Below are 27,199 nucleotides of genomic sequence, written 5' to 3' on the forward strand. Positions count from 1 at the left end.
CAGGGCTGGCCAGCTCCCCGGCAGCAAATCAGGAAAGCCTGAATACTGTGTTTAGTCATTTGGGTTCTGGAATAATTGCTATTATCATAAATGTTTTATAGCTCTCATTATGGCTCACATTTAAATATCAGTGTAGTAATACATTAAGAAGTCATCACTGCCGGACTACTGCCGGATGCAGTTCCAGATGAAGCCCTGTGCATAACTGTGCTGTATATTCAGCTAAATGAAGGGTGGACTGTGGACCCCACCCAACTGTGGGTGCTTGGTCAGGGTCAAAAAGAAGCTCCCTCTCTGCAAAGGCTTCTTGCTGTTTGCCTGTCAGAGATCAGGAGGATACTTAGTTTTCTGTCCGGGAGTCAGTCAGCAACCCTAACTAGGTGTTCCCCAGTTTCGGAGTCTAGATCCCTGAGGTGGATGATCTCAGAAAGCATCATTTCTTTCCCAGAGGCCTTCCTAATCCAATGGAGAACAAATTGAGAGCAACAAATTCCTCGGGATTGTCTGTGAGGTATTCTGAAGGTTTATGGGTAGGCAGAGACAAGATGGATACTCCCCATAGAGAGACAGAGACAGAAGAAGAGATGAGCCACACAAAGCTTCCCAGTCAACTTCATAAAATGCCAAATTTCTGTATGAGTACAGTAGTAAAGTTATAGGCCAGGTGGAAGGAAGCGATGTAAATTGGGTATATTCCTTCCTCCTATCTGCTTATCTGCCTCCTCCTACAGAGAAGGAATTTGCAGATAAGAGATGTCAGTAATTTGCCCAAGACTGCACAACAGGGAGCTAGGAAAACTCAACCATTTATAGACCAAATCATGGGGCTATGGGAATGCACATGATGGAAAATGTCCTTGCCTTTGCAGAGCTCATACGGTAGAGGTCACTTAGGAGGAAGATAGTATATTTACTAAGAGCCCAGGACAGGAAAAGTCTGCTTAACCAAAGAAAGCTTCAAAAGAATGACTCCTTCCTGGGTCATGGGGGACCACTGGGGGATCAGGAGAGGTGAGGTTTGTTGGGTTGGTGAGAAGAACATCTCTGATGTGGCCCTGAGAGGAACAGAGAAAATGAGGACCCAGGAGCAAGCAGCCACCGTTAAGGATTGCACCAAGGGCTGTCACCAACTCTTGCTCTTTTGGATGCATAATGAGGCAGGTGTGGGTCAGAGAGCTGAGAACCAGGCCAGTCTTCCCATGAGTTGTCACCTCGCCATCAGAACCAGCTGACCCACGAAGGCCCTCCTGCTGCATAGTGCTGCAGGCTTCTGCAGATGGCTCCTTGGCTGCCGTGCTTCCTCAGGTTTTCATACTGCTCCCTCGAGAAGGATAAGCCAGGGAAGTACTTGCCTATAGCTTTGATCATCCATCAACAGCCTTATTTTACTCTGTCCATTCATGGAGCTCACACCTTTCTCTCCGCTTTTCCCTGGATGACAAGGATGCCAGTCAATACTAACACTGCATTAGGAGCTCCATCCATGGTCATGGAGATACATGGGAAGGAGGAGACTTAGCTCTGATTTCATGGAGCTCCCACATGTATTTGAGATAAGATGTGTTTGAAGGGTCAGAATATACTCGGAAAGTACAGATTAATCTCCGTGTAGCATCAGGCGTGAGGCAACATGCACAATGGACGAAACAAGAAGAGTGTGAGAGAGAGCTAGGTCCAGATCCACCCTGCAGAGCTCAGCAGCTGTGGTCCTTGGGACAATCACTGTGCCACTCTGCAGCTCCACCACTTGATCTGTCGCACAAGCATAATGTTTACTTTGTGGGGTTGTATGTCACTAAGCAAAATGTCATGCATCAGTGGTTTTTTTCTCTCTAAAAGAGGGTAATCATGTGACTGGCATTGTCATTCTAAGAATTAGAGATTTTTATACTAAGCACATAGTAAAATTTCAGGAAGGGAAATTGTTACTCAAGGTGGTTAAACAAGTGCTAGGAGGGCAGCAGAGAGGAAGCAAATCTGGACATCACCTGGAGACCTGTCCATTGGCTCTGGCTGCCCCACTGACTGACTCATTCGTGGCTGTTGACATAGGGTCCCTTTGCAGTCGTACCCCTCCCTCCCCGTTCTGTGAACATCTTGGTTCCCCAGCCTGCTCCCTTGCTAACCGTGTCCTTTCTCTTCTCTCTCCATAGCACACTCAACAACAACAACATTAGCCGCATCCTGGTCACCAGCTTCAACCACATGCCAAAGATCCGGACTCTGTGAGTAAAGTACCCCATTCCTGCCTGCCTTGCCCGACCTTAATTCACTCAAAGTGCAGGCCTCCACACTGCTTCTCAAACCTACTGTGCTACTACTGGGCAAATGGTACCTATCTTCAAAGTTCTACTTCTGCTATTAACTATAGGGTGAGTTGGTGAATGCCGGCTGATTCAGGGAAAGTTCACTGTGCTATCCATGGTTTTCAACTGCTGTCTGGACCAGGAAGACTCAGTGCTCTTCCCTTCTTGGACCATGGGAATCGTTCTTATATTTTTTCCTATACTCTTGTTACATGGGGAATCCTCCTCCACTCTCACCAGAAACCCTGTGTGGATTTCTCTGTAGATAGACTTTCTGAACAGCATGGGCTGGACACTTGTCCTGCGTTGGTGGAGCCTCAGTGGCATTTGCCTGGAAGTCGTAGAAAAGATCAAGCTCCTGAGAGCTTTCAGCCAAATATGCCTGGGGCTAATGTGAAGAGTGAGAATCCTGCTGGGCCCTTTATTTACTCTGTGGCCTCAATTCCCTCTTCTATAAATAGGAGTGGTGCGAGGATCAGATGGAATTAGATAAGTAGTGTCTGGCATGTGGTAGATAATGAATGATATTGATTATAACATTATCATCATACTATTTATCTAAAGTCTAAACTGAACCTTTTAAGTCACCAGCTTTCCTATGCTCATCAGACAACATGGGATCCTTGAGATTTGAAAATCCTTAGTCCAGCGGTCCCTGGAGTTGGGTCCCTTAGACTGGCAACATCACAATCACCTGGAACTTGTTACAAAAGTAAATCCCAGGCCCCACCCCAAACCTTCGGAGTCAGGATCCTGGGGGCTGCATGCCAGAATCTAGTTCTAACAAGCACTCCAGAAGCTCTGTGTGCTGGTATGTCTTGAGAGCCACTGCATTTGTGAAAAAGTGGCTTTATCTCCAGGTGAGGATGAAATAAGGACTGATGAAGCAGTTTATAAGGAAGCAGTGTAGGCCACCCTAAGAAGGACTGAACTAGGAGTCAAGTAGACCTGAGTTTAAATGCGAGCTCTGCTACTTACTTTAGGCATATTTCTTTATCCTTTTGGCCAAGGAAAGTGAGTTAATAAATGCTTACCTTGGCCAGGAATTTAGTTCAGTGGTTTCGCCACCTGCTGGGCAAGCTCAAGGACCCAAGTTCGATCCCTGGTACCAAAAAAAAAAAAAAAAAAAAATGCTTACCTCACTGGCATTGCAAATGAAATGTGCTTTAACATGTGAGGTGCCTAGTACATCATCCACACACAACAAATGCTAGTTATTATGCAGAGTAATAATAATTCAACCCACGCTTCCGTCTCCACTCCCCAGATTTTCTCCTGGATCCCTCCAGTGTTAGCACACCCCAGCCAGGAGAAACCCTCCTTTTCCCTCCCTCTTAAAATGGCATGGTGCATTAAGAGAATTTTAAGGAGAAGCCATTTGGTCTTCAAAGACCTCTTCAAAGTCCCCAGCAAACCACAATTCAGCTGGGGAAGTGTGTAGCCGAGGGCTCCCAGGCAAGAAGCCAAAAGTAAGTCTCAGGATGCTGGACCTGCATCACCCCAGACAAGTGGGAGCACAGGAGAAAAATGATCCTCATCTGCAGGGAGCATGTCCCAGCTTCTCAGACTCTTCCTCTGTGATTTGTGCTTCCTATCTTCATTACTTGCAGTTTAGGAGGAGCAGTAACAGAAGCAAGGCTGGGTTCATAGGAGTTAGAAGGGGATGTTTAGTCTTGGATCTTAGGTGCTTTGTTTGGGGTTCACTGGGGTGGAAGAAGAGGGCAAGAGGGTTTTACCTCCTTGTTTCTGGTGTCCTTCTGCTGTGTGGTCCTGAGTGATCATCCGATGAGTTCAGATCAATCAATCAATCAATCTCTTCTCCTCTCTTTGCTCCCTGCCTGCTGCCATTTTCTCTTTGGTTTAATTTCAGAGATGGCTCTGTATGGAACTCCCTGGAGATGAGCTGACTAATCCCCTTCACTGTAATTAAACTGTTGGGGGAGGGGGGGGGAGGGGGGGGGGGTGGTGGAGAAGGAGGGAGAAGGAGAAAGGAAGGAAGTCATAAATGGGATTTCCAAAGGAAAGCTTTTATATTGAATTCAGAAAGCCACATTTTATAGAAAATGAACAGTGACCCTCTCTAAAAGGATTTGCTGGAAATTTAATTTAGCATCTGTGGCTAAAAGGCACCTTTTGTAAATTGGCATTTGTATTCATTCACCCTATGTTCTTTAAAGGTGGTTTCATCAGCATGGAATATGATGTGTCTGTCCATCATCAAAAGGTTGCAGAACAACATGCAGGAACCACCTAGCACCTTGATGCTTTGGTGTCTAAACAAGAAAACATACCCTTGTGTAGGGCAGGTCCTTGGGTTGGGAAGAGACTGAAATCTGGACTAATCTCCTCTGAATCATAGGAATAGCAAACATTTCTTCAGTGGTTCATTGTGTGCCAGGCCCGGTGCTAAGCACTTCTCAAGAACTGCTTCAATCCCCACAGTACCCCTAAGAAGAGGCACCATTATCCTCCCCATTTTACAGATGATAACACTAAAAGCCAGAGTTAAATCGGCACCAAAAGTCAAAGTCAGAAAGCATAGAGCCAATGTCAAACTCAGGCAGTTTGACATCCATGCCTCAATTCATACCATTCAGAAGGTACAGATGCAGAAGAAGGTGTGCCGAGTGTGCAGGGGAAGGAGCCACCAGGGCTTCCACATGGCTCAAGAGCCGACGAATGCCACCATCCCCCAGTGTCATCACTGTCACAACATGCCCACATTGTGGAAAGTAATTAATTTCATTTAAAAGCATTTGAAATATTCCTCACAATGTTGAAGCTCAAGTTTCATGATCACCATGATTAGTTTTCTTTTAATAATAGTGTTTGGGGTGGTATTGCTCAATTTGATCTCCCAAACAGGATGTGAAAGATGGACTGAAGTAGTCGGCCCCCAGCTGGGCACATCTAGCTTTTCTGATGGATAAAATTCCTAGAGGAGGGAACGGAGCCTATTCCCTGTCCTGGGCTTTTGACAAGAGGCTTTGAGTGGCTTTCACATTGTTTGGGTCTTTTCTGTGGTCCCACTTGGAAGGGGAGAAATTCTTGCCATGATGGGTAAAAGAATGGGAGCATCTGCAGCGAGGTTAAAAACAGGCGTAGCATGTTGCTGGCCAGCCAAGACTGAGAAAGAACCAACCTAGCATAATCTTCCAAAAGGGAGACCACCGATGTTTTGCTTATCCCAGAAATTAATCAGCCCAATAAGGACCTGACTGGTCCAAACCTCATTTTGCTGTTCCATTGCTCTCTTAGCCTCTGTTGGGCCTGGCAAGAACTTGTTTGCACTAACCTTCCTCAGGGACCGGAGCTCATTGCCTCACAGTGAAATCCCCTCATCTTACCATCCATACCTCACTGCCAGATAGGGAAACTGCCTTTCCACATGAAAGCCAAGCTAAGCAAATGGCTCCAGTTCTGCAGCACAGGGCAGAATTGCCACACCTCAATCTGCACTGCCACTCTGCCTGCCTTCTGTTCCACCCTGTCCCACAGCCAGACCTCCTGGAGCATTTAGACCTAGGGGGAGTTTACTCCCCATGGAATTCTCTCCTCTCCATTTTGCTCTGTAGGAAACGCTAACCAGCTGAAAATGCATCCCCAATCTTTTCCTTTGCCCTTGGCACAAAGTGATCATATTTAGTGACAAAACAGAGGTCTTGCTTTACTCCTGAAACTGAAGTCCTTCCCACCAGCTTAAGGCTGGAGCTCTTCCTGTCCCTTTCCCAACTGTCACACCTGTGTGCAGAGTGCAGGCCAGGAGGAAGCCACACTTGCTTCAGCTCAGAGGGTCTGATCTTTGAAACTGAAAAGGAAAATGTCTTCGAACCCATATAGTTATTGTATCCAGGCCCCAGAAGCTTCTGAAAAGAACTCAGCTTACTTCAAGATACAAAAAGAAAATGCTATCAGAATTAATAGTTTTGGAAACAACATCATACCCCAAAAACGTACATTATATATGAATATGTGTTAATCTAGTCTAGAAGTAATGGGATCTGGGGCAGCCAAGGCCCCCATTGGCCCTGGCCTGCTGGAGGTCTGCGACCTTGCAGCCACAGGAAAGCCTGGCCTGGCCAGCATGCAGCTGAGTTCGCGGTGCTTGCCTCATGTCTGGCAGTGTTGACCTTACGCTGAGTGGAACGTGGTCAAGAGCCTGTCAGCTCTCTCATTATAGGCACCCAAGCCACTGCTTCAGGCTGCCACTCAGTATTAACAGGCTTGACATGGAGCACTTGAAAGTCCTAAGATAGCTCCAGCTGATAGCATGTCTAGGGTAAGGCATTTGAAATTTGCATCAGAAACCCAAGTCTGACACTACTAAAACTCACTACCACTTCTAATGACCTGGGGCTGTAGGGAATTTGGAAGTTTCCAACTGAAAGAAAGTCCTGAGGAAGAATTTTTAGAAGCCCTGAATATTCTTAGCCACTCATGGAAGGGAAGTTCAAGTCATTTAACCAGATGGGATTCCCCCTCAGAAGTGGAACAGGCAGATCCCTCCAGGGAACCTTATTCACTCAAGGGCAAGAAATTGATCTGTAATCACAGCTCCCAGAGGAGGAAAGCCAAAGAGTTCTGGAACTGGTTGGAAAATCCTCTCAGAGACACTTAAATCAGTCAAAATGGCAAATACGCCAAGTGGAATTAAATTTAGCAAAGAGGGAGAGAGGCACCATGAAGAGATTGCTATGAATTCCAACACCTTAGGAGGGCAGAGAGAAGGTATATCCTTCAGGAAGTACACTTAACTTCGTGCCTTATTTACCGCGTCTACTGTACACAAGAGATACTTGTTTTAGGCCCACCAACATTTCCTGTGGTGGGCTTCTGAAGGACACTGGGGAAGGAAGGGAGAAGGAGAACTAATGAGTAAACCATGGTGCCACAGCATAGCAGGCCTTGAAGTTAAAAACCATGTTCCAAGCTATCTGTAACTCCTGCTGGCTAAAGTACTAAAATATGCAGGGAATGACCCTTTCCTAAGTTTGACTTGATCGGCATGGTACAATATTGTCACTCCCTCCTCTATGTTCTTGCAAGGAAAAGAAAAGAGTGGAATTATTATTAAGAAGTGGGAATTGCTCAAACCCCGAGGGCACCCACAAGATGTGCCCTATCCAGGCAGACAGTTTGTGACTTGGCAATAAAAGGGCTGAGGCTTCTGTTTTCAGGAGCACAAAGGGAAGTGTTTCCCCCAGCTCTTGAGAATTGTCACACTGGGGGAAAAGGCAAAAGAGGCATGGCCCACTCCCTTCAACCAAGCGCAACCTCCTCTCTTCACTGGGTGACAGCATCTTCCCTCTCTTCTTCTCCTAGGCGCCTCCACTCCAACCACCTGTACTGTGATTGCCACCTGGCCTGGCTCTCAGATTGGTTGCGACAGCGAAGGACAATTGGGCAATTCACACTGTGCATGGCTCCTGTTCACCTAAGGGGCTTCAATGTGGCGGATGTGCAGAAGAAAGAGTATGTGTGTCCAGGTGAGGCTTCCCCACATTGTCTCCCTCCCTGGGCTATGACTCAGCCACCCACAAGCTCTTCCTACTCTGACCCTGGTCTTGAACACATACCCCAGCCCAGAGGTAGGTGTAGAAGAATCCCATAGGTTGTCCCAAGTACATAGTTGTCACTTGAAGAAATCTGGAGTCCCTTGAGGGCTTCAAAGAAACATTTTTAAAGGTTTTTTTTGGCATCTAAAAATGCTAAAGGAACTCTTGAATCACTTTTTGTTAAGGACCACAGTGAGTGATGCTAGGAAACCTAACGTGCAGAGCCACGTGTCATTGGGAAACAGGTATATAATGGAGGTATTTTAGCATTGTCTACACATGTTCCTGTCCTCCAAATGCTTGCAAAAATTGAGAGACAGGGTAATGTAGGCTGCAGACTCAGCCTGCCTGGCTGGCTGGAAATCCAAGCTCTGCCCCTTCCTAGTATGTGACTTTGGCAAGTCATCACTTGTCTGCAAAATGGAAATAATAATAGCATATAACTCAAAGGATGGGTGGGAGTATCATGAGAAATAATGCAATAAAGCACTTAGCATAATACACAGCACTTGGTAAGAGCTAAATAAATGGAGCTTAATTATTAGAATCTAGTAGGCCCACAAAATGTGCTAAGCAAACCTAAGAGTTTGATCTGTGGGTAATTGAAGTGTAATAGAGGCACAGATTATCTTTGTATCACACAAAACAGAGCTGTACAGACACATAACTGAGTATAGCTCCGATCTCCAGGGATTGGAAGTGCTTGAGTAACCTAAGATCTTCCCAGAGGGCATTGCTTTTAAACCAGGTTCTAAATCTTGCTAGTTTGCTTGCTCTTTACTTTTCATTGCCATTCTGTACTTTTCCCTCTCCTGGTGACAAAGAAGTAAAGCTGATCCTTTGATTTTCTTTTTCAAAAAGACAATATGACATTGAGGAGTTCCCCAAAGAGGCAGACAGATTTCTAAGAACCCGGTGGACCCACAGGCTGAGCTTGGGAAGTTGGTGCGCAGGAGGGAGCAAGAACCACAGGGAACTGAGCTTACATGCCTCTTACCTGCCGAGGACTTTTTTTTTTTTTTTGGTACCAGGGATCAAACTCTGGTCCTTGCGCTTGCGCAGCAGGTGGTGAAACCACTGAGCTAAATCCCCAGCCCTTCTCCTGAGGACTTTTAACACTGAGGGCTTCCTGAGTCCAGCCTGTGCTCCCAAGCCCCAGTATGGCCTCGAGTGCAAATTGGCCCTGTTCTCCTCTTAGGCTGCGTTTGTACTATGCAAAAATTTCCTTGAATTCGATTTCATCTCGCTCTGTGCTGCTTCCTCCTGTCATCTTATTACTTCAGCATGTTATTTGTTCTCCAAAAACATTTTTAACTTGTCTCAGAGCAGTGCCTCAATAGCTTCCCCTAGACACCCACTTAGAAATCACTTCCCATCACACATGTATAATAAAACCATTTATCACACAGTCACCAAATTCAAATATAGTGACTATAATTGCTGTAATTATTAGGCAAAGGGTGCAATATCGGCATAAGTGCCAGTGAAAGAAATAATTAGAGAGTGCAGGAGTCATCCAAGAGCTAGTGAGAAAAACTAATTAGAGAGAATGTTAAAACACATCATTATAGGTGGGTGCTGAGCTTAATGTGGTGCTTGACCATGAATGCCACTTTGTCCTGCAAGTGACTTCCTGTCAAAACAAAGGTATACCACTCTTTACTCAACAACAGTTAAAATCCAAAGCCCTTGGGAGTGAGGGCTGTCCTTCCTAAATCCTGGAAATGCTGATGCCCCAAATTTCCTTCCTTAGACAAGGCTAGATCTAACAGGTGGGTATTGTTATATAAGAGCATCCTTAATACCCTCCCTCTTTACAGCAGCCAAGTCCATTCCTTACGATGGTCTCTGTATCCTCTACTAGGAAACCAGGTGTCTTCTGAGGACATGAGAACTTCAGTTCCAAACATCAGCATGCTAACAACCTCCACCCTCTCACCTATAGTGTGAATTTAGGGCAATGGTGTATAGGAACGCCTGTGCTGAGGAATGTTTTAAATGCTTTACCTAGCACCCATAGATTAAAAACTAGATGCCAGGAGGAGTTCATTTAGAAAAGATCACTGTCAGTTATAATGGTCTAGAGGAAGTAGCATCCCCACAAAAAGTGCTGCCTTCTCCATAACTGTTAAAGCTGGAGGAAACAGTGTGGAGCAAGGCTCCATTTGGGCATGCTGATACAGCACCGGCAGTCAGACTGTGAGGCCCTGAGAAAGAGATCAGAGAGGAGGAAAGGCCTCACTCAGGAACTGACCGCCCCACACACTGTGGAGGGTGCAAGCCCAGCCCCACCCCAAGCTTCAGCAAGGGCTCCGGATGAGGCTGTTTTGTACAGAGCTGAGGACCTGACAGTGGTTGTTTGACACTGCAAAACCACAAATGCTCCCCACTCTAGCCATTTCCCTAACAATTCAGCTAGAATGAGGCTTCCATCAAGATTGGAGGACAAGAACGTCTCTTCAAAATCTAGAGGTCATCTGCTCAGGAGACAGAGGCGCTGGGCACCAATTAAGCCATCCCTGCCTGTGGCTTCATCACCAGTGGTCTCTGTCAGCTGGCACAAGAAAAGCCCCCTGGGCCCTTTAGTGATATCAAGAACTCACCAAACACAGGGCTCCAGAGACAGGAAAGAGCTTTATCTCCCTCAGCCTGGGAGGGCTCTGCCTGCCCAAGTCCCTGATATCTCCCTTTGAATTAAATCCAGCCGTCTGGAGCCTGGCTGTTTCCTCACAGAAGCCCTGGAGAAGGGCGCCTTATCACACCAACTAACCCAAAACTTTGCTAGCAGCACACTTAAGCAAAATTCATCTCTGTCAGCTCTATGCTTCCAGTCGAAGATATTTATTTTCTTTCCCTGAGAAGGCATTGGGAATTTTTCACCAAGGTGCAGAAATATACCTTTATTTTTTTATTAGCATATTTTCTGTTGTGCGACCTGCCTGCCTGGTGACTGCTGAGTTTCTCTGCTTCTTTCTCTTGTTTGGAGAGAAAGGCTGGAACCTGAGGGCTATGGAATTCACAGGCCCTGCTTCCTCCTCAGTTGCCTGGGCCAGGCCAGAACTTTACCAAAGTTCACAACAAGAGACCAGAGAAAAAGTTCATGTTATGTGCTTTACAAGTGGTTTTCTCTCTTCATCAAAAGGGATTTCTTTTTCCCGTGTATTCCTTTCCTGGTTATTCTGTGAGAGTTACTACTTGTCATAGTTCATAGTTTTTGGCTGTTAGTTAAATATTTGACCTCTTGTATCAATTTTCTCTTTCCTTTGAATATTTTTTAGTCCATTGGTTTGCCTGTCTGCTTCACACTATTCTGCCCCATGGCCTTGAACATATGATATTTTTTCATAAAAATATCAGTTCTGTCTTCTAGTAATAAGGGACCACATCTTTTTTTTCAGGTGCTTCCATTCCTAGGAAGACTCTTGAGCCCAATAGCCTATCCATAAATACTTCTTCATTTATTATTAAAAATGAAATATACTCATCTCCCTGGAAACAAGAGACTTTCCTCTTCTTCTTGCTTTTCTTTTCTTTCATTTTTTATATAAATTAGGGACTAGTTACTAAGTAAAAAGATAATTAAGGTAAGCCATGACTAGCCACCCATCTCCTTAGGAGGTTTTAATTAAAGCACCATAATTGAACATTGCAAGAATGAGATTATTAGGTTTATTTAGCCATTTCCAAAATTATCATGCCTCTGGTATTTAAATCACATTCATTTATATTCTCATCATAATTGCTCAAGCTCCATTGTCGTTGCAGTCTGTGGTTGGCTTTTGAAAGGCCAGAGGCCAGAAGGGAGGCTTAATTTGAATACCGGAATTAATTTATTTCTATATACAAGGCCATCAGATCTTTTTTTTTTTTTTACTCTGAGTTATTTTTTTTTTCAGACAGAAAGAAAGAAATGGAAGAGCGTCCATCCCTTGCTAGTGTCATTACCACGGTCCTTGTCTTGGCCCCTGAACCTGCAATTTCTGCTTCAGAGGCTCTGGTGATTTTCTATTTCATGGCAATAAGCAGAGGCTTTCTGGGTATCTTTTTGGCAGAAGAGTCAGAAAGAACAGCACCAGACCAAACGTTAGAGCACTGCTGTCCCATAGCTGTATGATCTTGGGCAGTTTGCTTAACCTTCTCACTCTGCAATTTTTTCATCAGTGAAATGGGAGTCATGGTCGTAAGAACCTAAATCATGACTAAATCATGATCTTAAATCATGAGGATCAAGTGAGTTAATATGTGTAAGACATTTAATGTGGTTTGTGGCACATAGTAAACATTTAGTAGGTTCTAGCTGCTTCTGTGAGAATGATGGTTAAGTTTGGCCACTACAGTGTCCTTGGCATTTACTCTCCAACATTGGGGTTCCTTGTGCTTTCAGTGTAACCGTCATGCCCATTTTCCTCATTAGAAAAAGAATTAAAGATGAGCTTATGGCCGCGCAGGAAGCAGCTCCTTGTCATGGGCCTATCTTCCTTTTCTCTGAGAACTAGAGGGGAGCTGTACAGTCAGAAGAGGTAACTAGTGTCCTGCCTGCCCATGCTGGCAGCCCTGGGGACTGTACCTGGAAGAGGTGTTAGCTGGGAACACTTTCCTGTCCTCTCACTCTAAATGCTCTGGCTTTGGGAGGCCTTGCTAATTAATGCCAAGCAGGAAGGAGCTGACATCTCCATTCCCCTGCACTCTCCCCTGCCCTCCCTCAAGACATCAGGCGTGGTCCTGGGGTCTTGGGAGATATCCGAACAATGCACATACTGGTTCCCACCTGGTTTGCCACAGAAGTAGCTTTGGCTTTGGATTAAAAGTCCAGAACTGGGATGGGGATTTAGCTCAGTTGTGTCACCGCCTGCCTCCCAAGCACAAGGTCCCAAGTTCAATCCCCACTACCGAAAAAAAAAAGAGTCCAGAACTTAAATGAAGATTAAGACAGCCCCTAGAGGGAAGACACCTCCCCAGCTCCCCCATGTCATTGAGAACATTCTTCCACTGCAGTGGAGCGCTATTCTAGTCCCACTGAAAGACTTTCAGGAATAGATAGCTTGGGGACTTATTTAAAAACAAAGATGGGAAGAGCAGGTCCAAATGTGCTTCTCAATTGATAAGAGAACATTTTAGAAAGTAGATCACAGGAGTTTTATGGGCTGGCCCATTAATATGCTCTGATTTACAGCCACTGTCTTTGCCAGTAGATAGGCTCACTTGAGGACAGTGTGGATTCATTGACCATCTGTACAAGAAGAGCCCACATGTGCACGTGGGCAGATGCATAGCTAGATATTCCTCTCATCAAAGATAGGTAGAGAGATTTCTTGTATCCCAATATAGAAACATGGGTCTCATTCCTCTCTGTTTCCCAGCTTTCTGGCCTGTCATTTGTTGGGTGGAAGGGTAGATGTGTCCTCCTGCCCCTGACTCCCCCAACATATGAGCACAGGAAGGGCCAGAAGGGAGAGATTTGCTGACACTGCCCAGGACAGCACCTGGGACAGCTTGACCTGTGCAAGTGGGAAAGGCACGTGGGGAGACCCAGGTGACTGACAGATGCACTTCGCCAGCCCTGAGAGCGCAGTGGACAGAAGTGAACATCGGACAGGAGACTTCCCTCTTCTGTGGCCACTTTATCACCCCACTTCAACCTCCACCTCTGCTTTAGGGCTAGTTTCCTTCATGTGCTCACCCTCTTATGCTTACTGAGTCTGTGTTCTGGGTCAAACCCTGATTTAGGCACTGCAAATGCAACAGTGCTTAAGACCAAGAAAAGTCACTACCCCTACAGAATTTGCGTTCCAGTCTCAGCGTATCCAGAGACAGGAAAGGGGAGGGACTTCACCGTCACTCGCAGGCACTCAGAGGTCTGTGTGAAATGGGTGTGTTCCATTGGCGTGAATCAGGGTAAGATGCTTCCAGAGAGAGTGAACCAGTCTTTCAGCCTTATCTGAAGTCTGAAGTGTTGTGTTTAATGGCAAAGGTAACATCCTCACCGTCCTCCCACGCGTGGATGCCTATCTGAGGAGCTGCCAGCTCAGGGTGCTGGAAGAGGCTATAATTGCCGTTGTTTCTCTCTGTGTAATTAAAGGTGTTGTTAGTGACCTGGTTAAGGAATCTTTCTCAAAGGCTTTTTTGCCTTGACAATATCCCTTGAAATGTAATACATTCTGCCAACCGATTCAGAGGGACCCTGTGAAAGATCCAGCCAGTTCCCAGGGGGACCCAACACTGCAACCTGGGCCTGGTTTATAATAGAATTCATTTCAACAGAAATCAGGAGGGGCAGCTTTGAGAAAAAAAAAAAAACTGCCTGTCGGGTCTTCTTATTGCCAGTAGGAACCCTGGAATTGGATGTTTTTCTCCTGCATTTTCTAACACACCCCATCCTAGTTAATATTTTGACAGATCAGAAGAGGGACAGCCTTTCCATCCTTCTGCCTGGAGGGATGGAAATGGAAGGTCTCAGGCAGCAGGAAGGCGCTGGGTGTGGCGGTGCCCCTGGCCTGGTCTGGCCAGGTACATGTTTCCCTTGATGTGAAGGGCACACAGGCATGGCGGCTTGCTTTGGGGAATACCATCTGCACTTCAAAAGCCCCAGAACCCAGACCCACTGCACCCAGCCTCCTCTGGACTTGAGTGGCGATGGGAGCCCCCACCTGCAGCTGCTCCATGTGCCTGCAAAGAGAGAAAGACTCAGCAGAGGAGAGGAGAAAGACTTCTGCTGAGCGTTCCGCTCCCATTCTCCTGAGGGCTGGGGGCAGTTCATGTGTGATTTCTTCAGAAATCATATAGTTCAAAGCTCCTTATTCAGGGAGATGGTGACAGAGAAGCTTGAAGGCAGGTACTGTGGCTTGCCCAAGGTCTTGCAGATGTCTAGTAACATGGTAAGACCCAATACTGGTAACAACAACCAGCATCACTAAGCTCTTTCTTACTCTGTGCCACACATCCTTCTAATTCTCATGCATCAACTTTTCTTGTTTTCACCTTCACAACAAAACCATGCTGTGAAATAACAATTGTGATTCCCCCTATTTTATAGAAGGGGAAAACCAAGGCACAGGGAAATAAGAATGAAGTGATAGAACCAAGATGCACATCGAGGCAGCGAGACTCCAAGGGCCACATTCTCTGCCACAACAGCCTCTCATTCCTAGTCTGCTGCCTCTCTTCGTTGTTACTTTCTCAGAAAAGTGAAGTCTTGGGCCGGAGATTTAGCTCAGTGGTTTCGCTGCCTGCCTTGCAAGTGCAAGGACCGGAGTTTGATCCCCAGTACCAAAAAAAAAAAAAGGAAAAGAAAAGAATAGTGAAGTCTTTTCCAGGTTAGATTGTTCCTGTTGGGATTTTAGGGTAAGTCATTGTCTCTGTGGCATTTTCCATGGTCTGCATCGGATCTCCTAGTGTGGCCCTGGTGACTCTTGAGTCTTTGTATGCCAGACAAGAATATGTTCTCAAACATCCCAGCTAAGAGAATATTTTAAAATTTTTGTTTTGCATGTATATGAGCTCAAAGAGCAGTAAGAATCTGGTCATTGGACTGGCACTTTCTGGGAAGATCCCAAATTAGGCTCAACATGAGCTCCTACAGCGAGGCCTCCCCTTGGGGTCATGGGCACTATTTAATATGGAGTTGGGACCCTCCATGTCCATATAAGGACTTTGGCCAGCCTGACTGCTCATCTGTTTCAGCCACTGTAGCCACACTCACTCTGGCTCTGATTTCTCCATGAACAGAGGCCAAACTATAAGTCATTTTTCCCTGAAGACATGTTCCATCCTTCACATTTAATCTCCATCCAAGAGCCACTGCCCAGAGATTCCATGTACAGAGAGGGGATCTGCCAAGTTGGTCTGCATTTGGTCTCAGCCCAGGGCCCTTTGCTCAGAGGGAGATCTGGAAAGATACTGAAGTGACCACTGCTGGCCAGATTCAGAACTTGTGGGCTGGGGCCTGGGAGGCCCACTGGGTGGGGTTTCCCTTTTGGACCATAACATCTAATTTAAAAAAACAAAAACAAAAACAAAAACAACATGTGTTTGAGATTCTTACCTCACTTTGAGGTAGGGAGCAAAGCATGGAAATGTTTACAGTGTCTTTAAAACATTTAAATATATTTCTTGTATTTGGGATTTGATAGGACCACCAGAAAAAGTCATTAAGATTCTTAGTAACTCTTTGAGTCCTGAGTTAGATTAGTGATGGATGTGTTTGTGTTTGGCTTTCTAACTAGGCTCCTAGGGTACCATTTGCGTGAGTTTTTATCACTTTGCTTTAAATTCACACTGGTTATCACCTCAAACAAAATGAAAAACTGACTCCAAACTATGGAGTATCTTTGCTACCTTTTTTTTAGTGAGAGAAGTTTTATTTGCATGTTTCCTGAATATAGAAGCCATTTGGAAATGGCTCAGGTATCACTGCTGCTGAATGTAGGAACATTTTGACATCAGTGCCCCAAATGGGGAAACTCTACCACCTTTCTCCCTCTGATTTGATACCTCCAGTGGCCGCCAACCAATAGGAAAAAGGGCTGAAGTTGTGTCTACACTTAGCATCTAATCACCAGGTAAAAGCCACCATTCAGATATTGAATGCCCTGCAAAAGCCGTTCCAGTGGCCCTTTGGATTCCAGTGGCCTATTTTCTTGAATGACTGACTCTGAGGACTCCTCTTTCTATAAATGCCTAGGATGAAGGAATAACAGAGCAGGTAGAACAAGCTAGGGAGAGTCAGGTCAGGGTCAGCATCTCTCCTGTGACTCCTAGGCGAGGAGAGATGTTAGGTGGTGATAATTGTCAGCTAGCTTATCCAGCAAGTCTGCATCCTCCCGATACAGACATGAGTTGATCATTGTGTTCTGGCCCCACAGGTCCCCACTCAGAGGCCCCAGCCTGCAATGCCAACTCCCTCTCCTGCCCTTCCACCTGCACTTGCAGCAATAACATCGTGGACTGTCGAGGAAAGGGCTTGACCGAAATACCTGCCAACTTGCCGGAGGGCATTATTGAAATGTAAGTACCCCATTTACCACCCCTCTGTCCCCACCAATCTTCTACTAGGCTGTGAGCATACTGGGATTTTAAAGCTGACCGTTAGAACCACTCAGGAGTCTGCTGTCCTTCCAGGCTGCCCAGGTGTGATAGCTCAGTGGTCAGGAGTACAGACTCCGGGACAGAGCTAGCACAGTACAGCCCATAGGCCAGTGCACCCACCACCTATTTTTGTAAATAAAGTTTTATTTATTTATGGTCTTTATGTTTTTTATCAGTACATATTTGTCATACATATTATTACATATGTGTTACATATATTGATCACATTCATCATAGGGAATTCGTACCTCTACATAACATATCTTGAGTCTTCTTTTTTTCCCATTCCCCTCCCCTCCCTTCAACCCTTCTTCCCTCCCTGTTTACAAAGACTTTGTTTCCTTCCATTCTCTTTTTTCCCTTTCCCCTTCTTCCCCCTTCCCTCTCCCTTGTTCCCTTTCCCATTTGAACATGTTCTTCCCACTTTTCAATATCTACCCTCTAGAAGGTCCTCGTTTACCCTTTGGGTTTCTCACAAAAGAGAAACAATGCGATTGCAAATAAAGTTTTATTAGAACACATCCACTCACATTTATTCATGTAGTATATATCCCCTCTCTTTTGCAGCGGTGTTGAGTATTTGCAACAAAGGATCATGTGGCTCACAAAGCCTAAAATGTGTTCTGTCCAATCCTTTCCAAGGAGCTAGCCAACCCCTGCCCTAGAGTTATGCTGTATTTATATCCTGACTCTGCCGTTTACTATTTGTATGACCATAGGTAAAATAATTGCTCTCTTTCAGCTTTAGTTTTTTTACCTATAATAATGTCAAAATGTTAGAATTATACTTTAATGGGCCACATTGAAAACCAAATGAGATAATACTGGATGTGAAGCACTTAAAACACTCCTTGGTACATGGACAATGCTTTATAAAACAGTAGTTGTAGTGGAAGAGGGAAAAGCTCAAAAGCTGAACTGGCCTAGCACTGCCGATGTCTGAGAAGGGGACTGAGCTCTCAGCCATTTTGAATCACTTCAGATTCTTTCCTACATAGTAGATCTTCAGGTAGAGACAAGACGGTGCATGTCAGCATGTGAGTACGGGAGGTAAAAAGTTCAGTCAAATGTGTTTGTCCATGTAGCACAGCCTAGTTCGCCCTTTCTTCATGCATTAGAAAATGGCCAGGGTCTTGTTCTTGGATGATTAGTGTGTCCGTCACCAATGACCTCAAGATCACGCTTAAATGACCATCATTGTTCTCATGTTCTGTCTTTACCTCTAGATGGCTTTTTTGACCTCAATATTTGTAACCTTTCTACTGAAAGCATCATCATCATTTTTTTTTTTTTGGTAACGAGGATCGAACTTGTGACCTTACACTTGAGAGGCAGGTGGCAGAACCACTGAGCTAAATCCCTGGCCCCTGAAAACATCCTTAGATAAAGTCCCCCAAGTAAAAGATTGGTCTCCCTGGCCTGTCTGCTTCTGCACCACCTCCTCCTCTTCTCCCAGCATCCACCTCTTCTTCCTTCCTTCCCCATATGTATTCTCTATTCCCAAGTCATTCCAACAGATGGCCCATTGGCTCTTTCATTCATTTGTATATTCATTCAGCAAATATCTGCTGTGAGCCTATGGCATTGCAGTCATTGTTTTACACTCAGAGAAACAGCAATGAACAAAATAGACAAAATCTCTGCCTTTATGACTTTTGTATTTGGGAGTGGGGTGGGTAAACAATAAACAGAGTAAAATGATATAATCTGCTGGGAAGTGGTAAGCTCTATGGAAATAAATGAAACAAGGATAGATAGACTTGAAGCAAGTAAGGGGGAAAAGTGGCTATCTGGAGGAAGAGTATAATAGGTAGAGAGAAAGGCATGTGCAAAGGCCCCAAGGTAGGTGTGTGCCTGGTGTACCAGAAGGTCAGCATGGCTAGAATGGAGCAACTAACGGGGAAGGCAGCAAGGGATGAGGTCAGAAATGTAATGAGGGGCCAGACCAAGAGGCATTTTAAGGACTAGTTTTACCCCTATTCCGAGCAGAAGAAACGTATGGCCTACAATAGTGGAGTTCCACTTTCTTCTTCTACTTTGCCATCTTTTCTCGGATTCCCTTTAAAGCTGTCTTTCCTAGTCGCAGAGGGCACAGCCCATGCCTCCACAACCTTCCTGCAGGCTGGAGCTACTCAGTGAGGCCCCTCTGCCTGCCGTCCATGCCTTTTGTGGCCTTCACCCAGCTTCTCTGAGCCCTCAGTCTTCCTTTCCCCCAGCACCAACTGTGAGCTGTCCCTTTTGGTGACTGCCCCTTTCTGCCCCCTGGGCTGTGGCCCTGGTGTTGGAGAGCCCGCCCTGCCTGGAATCCCTGAGCTCTCCTTCCCACACCTGCTCACCCCTTCCTTTGGTCTGCCAGCTTTTACTTTTCATCTCTGGTACCATAGACCTTCCCTTGGCCAGGTTTCAAAATGGCAGTGCAATGGATGAGGCCAGCCTAAGCCACCAGGCCATGGCCAGTGGCCCCACCCCGGCCCGACTTCGGACCTGCGCCTGCCCCCTTCTGCCCTGCTTCATACCTCTGTGCCCATAATCAGGCCTCACAGGTGCATAGGTCAGGTCTCAGGAGGGAGAAATTGCAGATATCCACATTGCAAGTGCTCATGGTGGGACTCACATCTGGACATTAAGTTTTATTTATTTATTTTTATTTATATCTATATTAATTGGTACATTTTAGGTATAAAATACGTTTGCATTTATCATTGGGTGCTTGTACCTGAATATGCTGTATCTTAGTTCTTATTTTTTCCCCATTACCTGTACGCCCTTCACCCCCTCAACCCTTCCCTATTTACACAGACTTTGATTCCATTTTTTTTTCTTTCTCATAATTTTTCCTTTCCCTTCTCCCCTTTCCCCTTCCTCTCCCGCCATCCCCAAACCCTTGGACCTTTTCCTATTTCAAATTATCAATTATTCACTTTAATCATTTTCATCCTTATTTACACTTTCAATTTCTCACACTAGAGAAACTATTTGGTATTTACACATGTGTCCTATTTATTTCACTTAAGAGCATAGCCTCGATATGCATCCATTTGACTATAAATGTCTCTAGTTTCTCATTCTTTATGGCTGAGTAGTACTCCATTTTATAAAAAAAACCACATCTTCTTTATCCAGTTTCCAGTCGATGGGCACTTGGGCTGTTTCCAAGCTTTAGCTATTACAAACTGTGCCACTATAAACATAGGTGCACATATATCGCTGTGGTATGATTCTTTTAATTCTTTGGGGAAGATACCCAGCAGGGGAATAGCTAGGTCAAATGGGATCTCCAGCCCTATTTCTTTGAGGTATCTCCACACTGATTTCCACAGTGGTTGCACCAGTCTACATTCCCACCAACAATGGAGAAGGGTTCCTTTCTCTCCACAGCCCCGTCAGCATTTGTTATTGGTTGATTTCTTGATAGCAGCCATTCTTTGTGGGGTGAGGTGGAATCTCAGGGCTGTTTTCATCTGCATCTCTCAAATGACCAGTGATGTTGAACATTTTTTCATATATTTATTTGCTGTTTTTACTTCTTTGTCTGAGAAATGTCTGTTTATTTCGGATGCCCATTTTTGAATTGGGTCTTTGAATTTGGGGGGTCTGATTTTTTTCAGTTCTTTATGTATTCTCGATAGTAGACCTTTGTCTGAGGTACAGCTGCTAAAAATTTCTTCCCTCTTTGTAGGTTGTCTCTTAGCTCTGCCGGTAGTTTCTCTTGCAGTGCAGAAGCTTTTTAATACAATGAGATCCCAGTTGTTAATTCTTTGTGCTAGCTTCCGTGCTACTGAAGATTTGTTCATAAAGTCTTTTCCTATGCCAATGGACATTAAATTTTAAAAGAGACATCAACAGGCTCGAGTAGTGATTGCCAAGAGGCTGTCTGAGTATCACTGAGCTTTTCCCAGTATGTGGTAAAGTGAGAAAGTTTAGAACAATGTGATATTTTTCTATATTCACTTTAAAAGAATATCCTTTATTTTAAGTTCCCGGACTTTGTTGCTCTGTTACTGTTTTATTAAAAATGTCTTTTGTGGGCTGGGGATTTAGCTCAATGGTTCCAGCACCTGCTTCGAAAGCACAAGGTCCCAAGTTCAATCCCCGGTACCAAAAAAAAAAAAAAAAAGGCTTTTGTTTTGTTTTTTGAGACAGGACCTCACTATATAATTCAGGCTAGCCTTGAACTCGCTGTGTATCCCAGTCTGGTCTCAAACTCGTGGCAATCCTCCTGCCTCAGCCTCCCAAGGTGTGTGCCACCACACCTGGCACTGCCCTTTAATTTTACAAAATTATGACCACTGAAGAAAGAATGCATATGTGTTCTGTGTATGTATAATTACCTGTAATTACATAATCATAAATGCGTGTTTACACATACATCGACTTAATTGGGAAAGTCAAAGAAACCACCTAGCCTATGAAATGCCAAAGTCTGGGAATGACTAACCCAACCAGAGTGTTTTCCAACAGAAAAGTAACCAGCTGATGCAAGTGTAGGCCATGGACTCAGACTCACATCCCGGTTCTGGCCTTGCTGAGAGCCATTTTTTTCCTTCAGTACTGAACGTTGAACTCAGGGACACTCCACCACTGAGCTATATCCTCCCAGCCTTTTCATTTTTTATTTTGAAAAAGGGTCTTGCTAAGTTGCCCTGCCTGGCCTTAAACTTGAGGTCTTTTTGCCTCAGTCTCTCAAGTAGCTGGGATTACAAATATGGGCAAATAACTTTACTAAGCCTTGGTTTCCTCAACTGAAGGGTTTAGAGACCAGTGGTATGTCCTTATGGTTCCTAGGAAGGCTTAATGAATGAATGTATGGTATAAAATGATTAGCATAGGACATCCTATGTCAACAATGAATGTTGTTATCATAAAGCTACAACTACAACACTTAGGACCACTTTAGTTAGGGACAGAGACAAGGATTGGAAACCACACCCTAAAAGCAGGAGCTACCAATGCAAGGGATTTCTCCATAAAGAAAGGACAGTTCTGTCTGGCATGGTGGTACATGCCTTTAATCCTAACCTCCAGGAGGTTGAGGCAGGATCGAAAGTTCAAGCCAAACCTGGGTAATTTAGTGAGACTCTGTCTCAAAATAAAAAAAGGGCATTGGAGGTAGCAAAGTGTGAAGGCCGTAGGTTCAATTCCCAGTATAGAAGGAAGGAAGAAAGGGAGGGAAGGAGGGAGGGAGGGAGGGGGAAAGGGAAAGAGGGAGGGGAAGGGGTGGAGGAGAGAGGAAAGAAAGAAGGTTGATTCTTTACAAGGTGATAGTTGAGAGGATACGCTCCATACAGAAGCTAGCCACACGGATTATTACTTGAACATGGCAGCAGCTCATATTCATGCAAACGTATGCAGACATGGTAATAAGGCTGCCCCTGCTTACTGGGCACCCACGGTCTACCAGATGGATTGCACAGGACTCTTCTTGCTGTGTTTGTTTCGTTCTCCCTTGTGATGAAACGAAGCTGAGAAGTTAAAGCAGATGAGGCAAGTCTCTATGGTTGTGGAGGGCAGTGCAAGTGGAAACATGTAAGACAGAACTTGGGGGAGGGAAAGGACTTACTTATTCCTAACAGCAATACAGCCAGGCCTGGTGACCTGCGTGTTAGCTTAGAAGTCTCTAAAGCAGCTAAAATGTATCTTCTTAGCAGTGAGAGACCAGCAGACCTGCAGAAAGATAAGAAAATAAAAAGGAACAGAGTTGAAACAGCAGGCTGCAGCCCAGGAGAGCTAGAAAGTGCCTGGTTTATGATCCCAAAGACATTCAAACCTTACTTTTTCTTTTTGGTACTGAGAATTCCACCTCTTGCCCATGGCCACCTATGTAATCCAGATTTGTGCTTCCCCTTTCAGAATGCTTGGCACCAGGTTGGGCTCTGCACTCCCTCTCCTCAGTCCTGAGCTACTAATGATTCTTTTAAATTTAGGCCTTAACCGTGGAAGAGGTTGTGCACACCCTGACATTTGGAAGGGGTGCCTATCTCTCATGCAAAGCAATCTGGCATACTCTCTTGGATTTTTCTCCAAAGGCAAGGCAGCTCAGAGGAGTGTGTGCTGGTCTCTTCACATCCCAGAGCCAATTCCTCTAAAAATAGCGTTCTTCCAGAGAACCCACGGCGAGAGGGTTCACTGCAGATTTTCCTCGAAACTCGGCTCCCACCAAGGGCACCATCCACAGTGTTCCATGATGTTTCTCTGAACCAGCTCCAGCCCCCAGGCAGGAGAGATCTGAGAGATTTTGGAGGAGCCAGAGGCTCACACCCTGTTCTGTAACCCTCAGGTGCCCTCCTGGGCCTTCCAAAGCCCTTGTGGCACCATTTGCTCTTGAAGAGCCATCCTGCTCCCACCTATACCTTCTTCCATTTTTGCTCGGATGGTGTCTTCCTGTGTCTCATATCTTCTGCTGTGGAAGGTGTATTTATTTGATGGAGATAGGGCTGTGGGTAGGTTTCAATGTCAGTTCTACGTGAAAGCACCTGGGAGGGAAATGTAACCCTAGTTTCTACCCTGTCTCCCTTCAATCCAACTGTTTATTTGAGTCGAGTGGGCAGCTGCTTAACAATAGCAGATATCCCCTTTGCACCGGTCACCAGGAGGGGTAAAAAAAAGAGAGACAACTAAAGACAAAATAAACCAGCAAACAACCAAAGAGCCTATGCTGTCTAGAAACTGTAGACCCCAGAGATTCTGAAATGTGCTGAGGGCAGCAGTGTTCCGAGCCTCTGCCCTCGAAAGGTGGAGCTGAGGTGAGCACAGGTAGGGTCAGGAGAAGCTGCTCTGGCAACGAAGAGGCTCCCAACAGCCTTAGAGCTAAGAGTCTTTTGGTTTTTTGAGTCCTGGTTCTGCTTTGACTTTGGGTACTTTTCTTTTTTATTAAGTTTATTGGTACAGTTTAGATATAAATAATGATCACGTTCATCATAGGGAATTTGTACCTGTACATGATGTATCTTGGTTCTTGTTTTTCCCCATTCCCCTGCCCTCCCTCCCAGCCCTCTTCCCCTCTTCCCTGCACGTTTCTTAGCATCTCATGCCTCACTCACTTTCCTCCTTTGCAAAATGGGAGTCATCATAATCTCTCTAGAGATTTTTCCGAGAAGATTAAAGGGCATAACATGTGAAAGTTAACACAATGTTAGGAGGCTTCTGAAAAGAAAAATGAAATCAAGAAAGCACAAGCCTATACCCATGTATACATAGACAACATGACAGAATGATCTTGTCTCAAATTCCCCTGCTGCTCCTTTTTAAAAAGATGTTATCTGTAGGTATCTGCATACATGCATCTGATTGGAAGAACTAATGTGGTTCCATACATATCTGTGTTCCAGAGGCGATGCCAGGTGTTCTGCAGATGGAAGGTAGAGATGGCTTGTGTCAGATTGGCCATCTGTCCTCATTTTTGCTGTGAACTAAAATTTAAACTCAGTGGAGGGGTCTAGGACTCACTGCAAGAAACACTGATAAAGAAAGAGAGAGAGGAGTGAGATGCTTTGAAAGTTGGGCCCAGGGCACCACCTTGAAAATGACGTTGTCTTTCAGCTCTGTACCAGGCATAGTGAAGCATGGGAATTGGACCTTTAGGTGGACTCATTGTCTGGTCTCCAACCAAATGGCCGGGGATGAGTTGGGAGAAGGATATGCATGAGATTTCCTCCCTTCAGCAGGAGCTGGAAATCCTAACAAGAGTTCCTAAGTCAAGGAAAGACTAAGAGAGATGAGAAAAAGCTAAGAAACCAGGAAGGGGCCTTTGGGGGAGGCACAGTATAGCCTAGGAGTTATGAACATCAGACCATCAGACCAGGCCAGATTCAAGTCCAGGTCTGCCATTCAGTAGCTAACCAACCTTAAGCAAACTGACCTCTTGTACCACAACTTCCTCATCCATGAAATGGGTATTTAAAAAGGACTCCTGCTTCATAATATCGTTGAAGGGAGTAAAGTGAGCCAGTATGTGAAGAGTGTAGTGTCTGGCATATAGAAAACCTTCAGTAGACAGTAGCTGTTCATCAGATCATCAGTATTAGCCCCACCAGAATTTCCACACGGCTGCTGCACCTCTTTACAGGTGACTTGCAGACATGCCCCTGCACTACCAGTGCCCCTGCGCATCTCTCTGGCATCACCTTGGCTTATGCATTACTAGAAATACATTGTGTTCAATCACATATTTGCAAATGACAGATCATTAAGAAAGCACCCGAGGAACTACGGTGAATCAATACAGAGCATGAATGGCCGAAATCCCCATCAGATGTTCCAGTTGTTTCTGCTGATGCGGAGAGATGCTCAGATGTTTGATTTGTGTGTTTGTTTTTATGCTAGTCCTATTAAATCAGTTTGCAGCCTGAAGAATGTTTGCCAGACAAAGGGAGACATGTGTGCCAGTTAAGAGATCTAAAACAGCTGTTGGCTTCAGACACATCCCAAAATGTGACCATTTTTGTGAATGCTAATGCTTCTTTTTGTTCTTTACACTGAAGTTTTTTTTCCTTCCCATTAGAAGCTAGATTGTTGCCCCTGTGTTCCAGGCGGCAAGTCTGGGCAGTGTATTTAATCCACCAAGGGGTCCCCCTCTGCATAGGGACTGTGTGTGCATGCCCATGTATGTGCCCACACTGGGCCTGCTCCTGTGACAGAGGTGACATCTTCCCGGCAGATGATATGGCAAGGACTAAAACAATGAAGGGTCCATAAAACTCAGTGGTCGAGAGTCCAGGTTTTGGAATCAGAATAACTTGGTGGGAGTCCCAGCTGCAGCTCCTTCTGGCTTTGTGAATTTGGGCAAGGTCTGTCTCAGAGGGGTGTCAGTACTAAGTTAGACTTTCACTGCAGTGCCTGATAGCTTGATCTAAGCACCTGAAACAAATTACCTCTAATTGCTGTCGTTATTCCTGCCCTTGCCTCTACTTTCTCTCTAAGGTACACAGGCTACTCACACCTACCCCACTGCACACCCCAGACAAATCCCTGGTGCCTCCTGGGGCAGGGTTACTTTCCATCAGATCATGGCCTTGATGCTCCATTAAGGGATGGACCCTCCACAAATACTCCCACCAAAATCCTCCAGCACTCAAGCTTCTTATATAAAAAGGTGTAGTATTCCCATATAACCTGTGTACACCCTCCCATATATTTAAATCCTCTCTAGATTATTTATAATATCTAACACAGTGTAAATGCTATGTAAATAGTTGTTGAACTGCATTGTTTAGAAATAATGATGAGAAAAAAGTCTGTACATGTTCAGTAGAGATGCAGTTTTTTTCTTGATACTTTTGCACCTCAGTTGATTGAATCTGTGGGTATGTACCCATGGATATGAAGGACTGACAGTATTTACAGCTATCTCAGCTCCTGCACCCTTTCACTGAGCACCTGCTTCTGTGAAGTGAGCCCTGAGGTCTTACTCTCCTAAACTTTTCCCAGGTCCCCATTTTCACAAATATAGGAGGCAATGTAGCAAGTGGATAGAAAAAAAAGAGACATCAGTCAGTTCTACCACTGGCTGGCCCTTTCACTTCGAACAGGTTATTTGACCTCTCTGGGTTTTCTTTTCCTCATCTGAAAAATGGAACAATACAGCTGGCTTCATAAGCATAAAGAGTAAAAGAAACATCAACTAGGCTCCATAAATGATTGCTCTTCTTATTGAGTGTCAATAAAATTTGGTGTTGTGATGGGCCATGTTGGGATGGTCTTTATCAACAGATTACTAATACCTTAGCACAAGTATCACATTCTGCTCACCAACTCATCCCTCCACAAGTCCTTACTCATCACTGAAATTAGGTTAATCAACTAGGAACCAGCAGATCTCACACACAGCCCTAGTCTCTCTTGCATGGCTGTTGGCCTGCAGGAAGTAGTGGCTCTTCCTTCAAAAGCCAAAGGGGGGTGCCATCATTACAGACAGGGGTTCTCCCCAGAGGCACCAGGCAGCCGAAATCCCTCGCCAAAGTGGCAGGTGTAGCACAGGATTTCCAGAGAGCATGTGCCACCCGACTGGCAGCCCCGGAGATCCACAGAGCTGCTGTCTTAGCTGAGAAATTTCTGCTGAACTCTGTGCTCAACTGGAAAATGCAGATGTCCTTGGAACTTCTCCGTCAAGGCAGGCTCCTCTGCAGGTGGCTGTATCCAGTAGCCCACAGTCCCTGAAACCCTGAGGCAAGCTTTGGTGCCTCATACTGAGCCCATCAGCCAGCCAGACCCCTGTCTAGCCTGCCTGTGGCTGCAATCCCAGCAAAGAACCCTCCC

General features: G+C 45.2%; 1 protein-coding gene across 5 annotated transcripts in view; it reads left to right on the forward strand.

The window, feature by feature from the left end:
• The window catches only part of Slit3 (slit guidance ligand 3), a 606,864-nt gene that overhangs the window by 450,522 nt on the left and 129,143 nt on the right, over positions 1–27,199 (forward strand). For all 5 annotated transcript variants that reach the window (XM_004836404.3, XM_087194497.1, XM_021239832.2 and 2 more), the window contains 3 exons: positions 2,154–2,225; positions 7,629–7,792; positions 16,723–16,864. In XM_004836404.3, the coding sequence (XP_004836461.2) occupies positions 2,154–2,225; positions 7,629–7,792; positions 16,723–16,864 (378 nt within the window). The remainder of the gene's footprint in view (positions 1–2,153; positions 2,226–7,628; positions 7,793–16,722; positions 16,865–27,199) is intronic.

The sequence above is a fragment of the Heterocephalus glaber genome, unplaced genomic scaffold (genome assembly GCF_053883595.1).
Source record: "Heterocephalus glaber isolate CG9 unplaced genomic scaffold, H.glaber_assembly_v1.0 deba00001606, whole genome shotgun sequence".
NCBI classification, from domain to species: Eukaryota; Metazoa; Chordata; class Mammalia; order Rodentia; family Bathyergidae; genus Heterocephalus; species Heterocephalus glaber.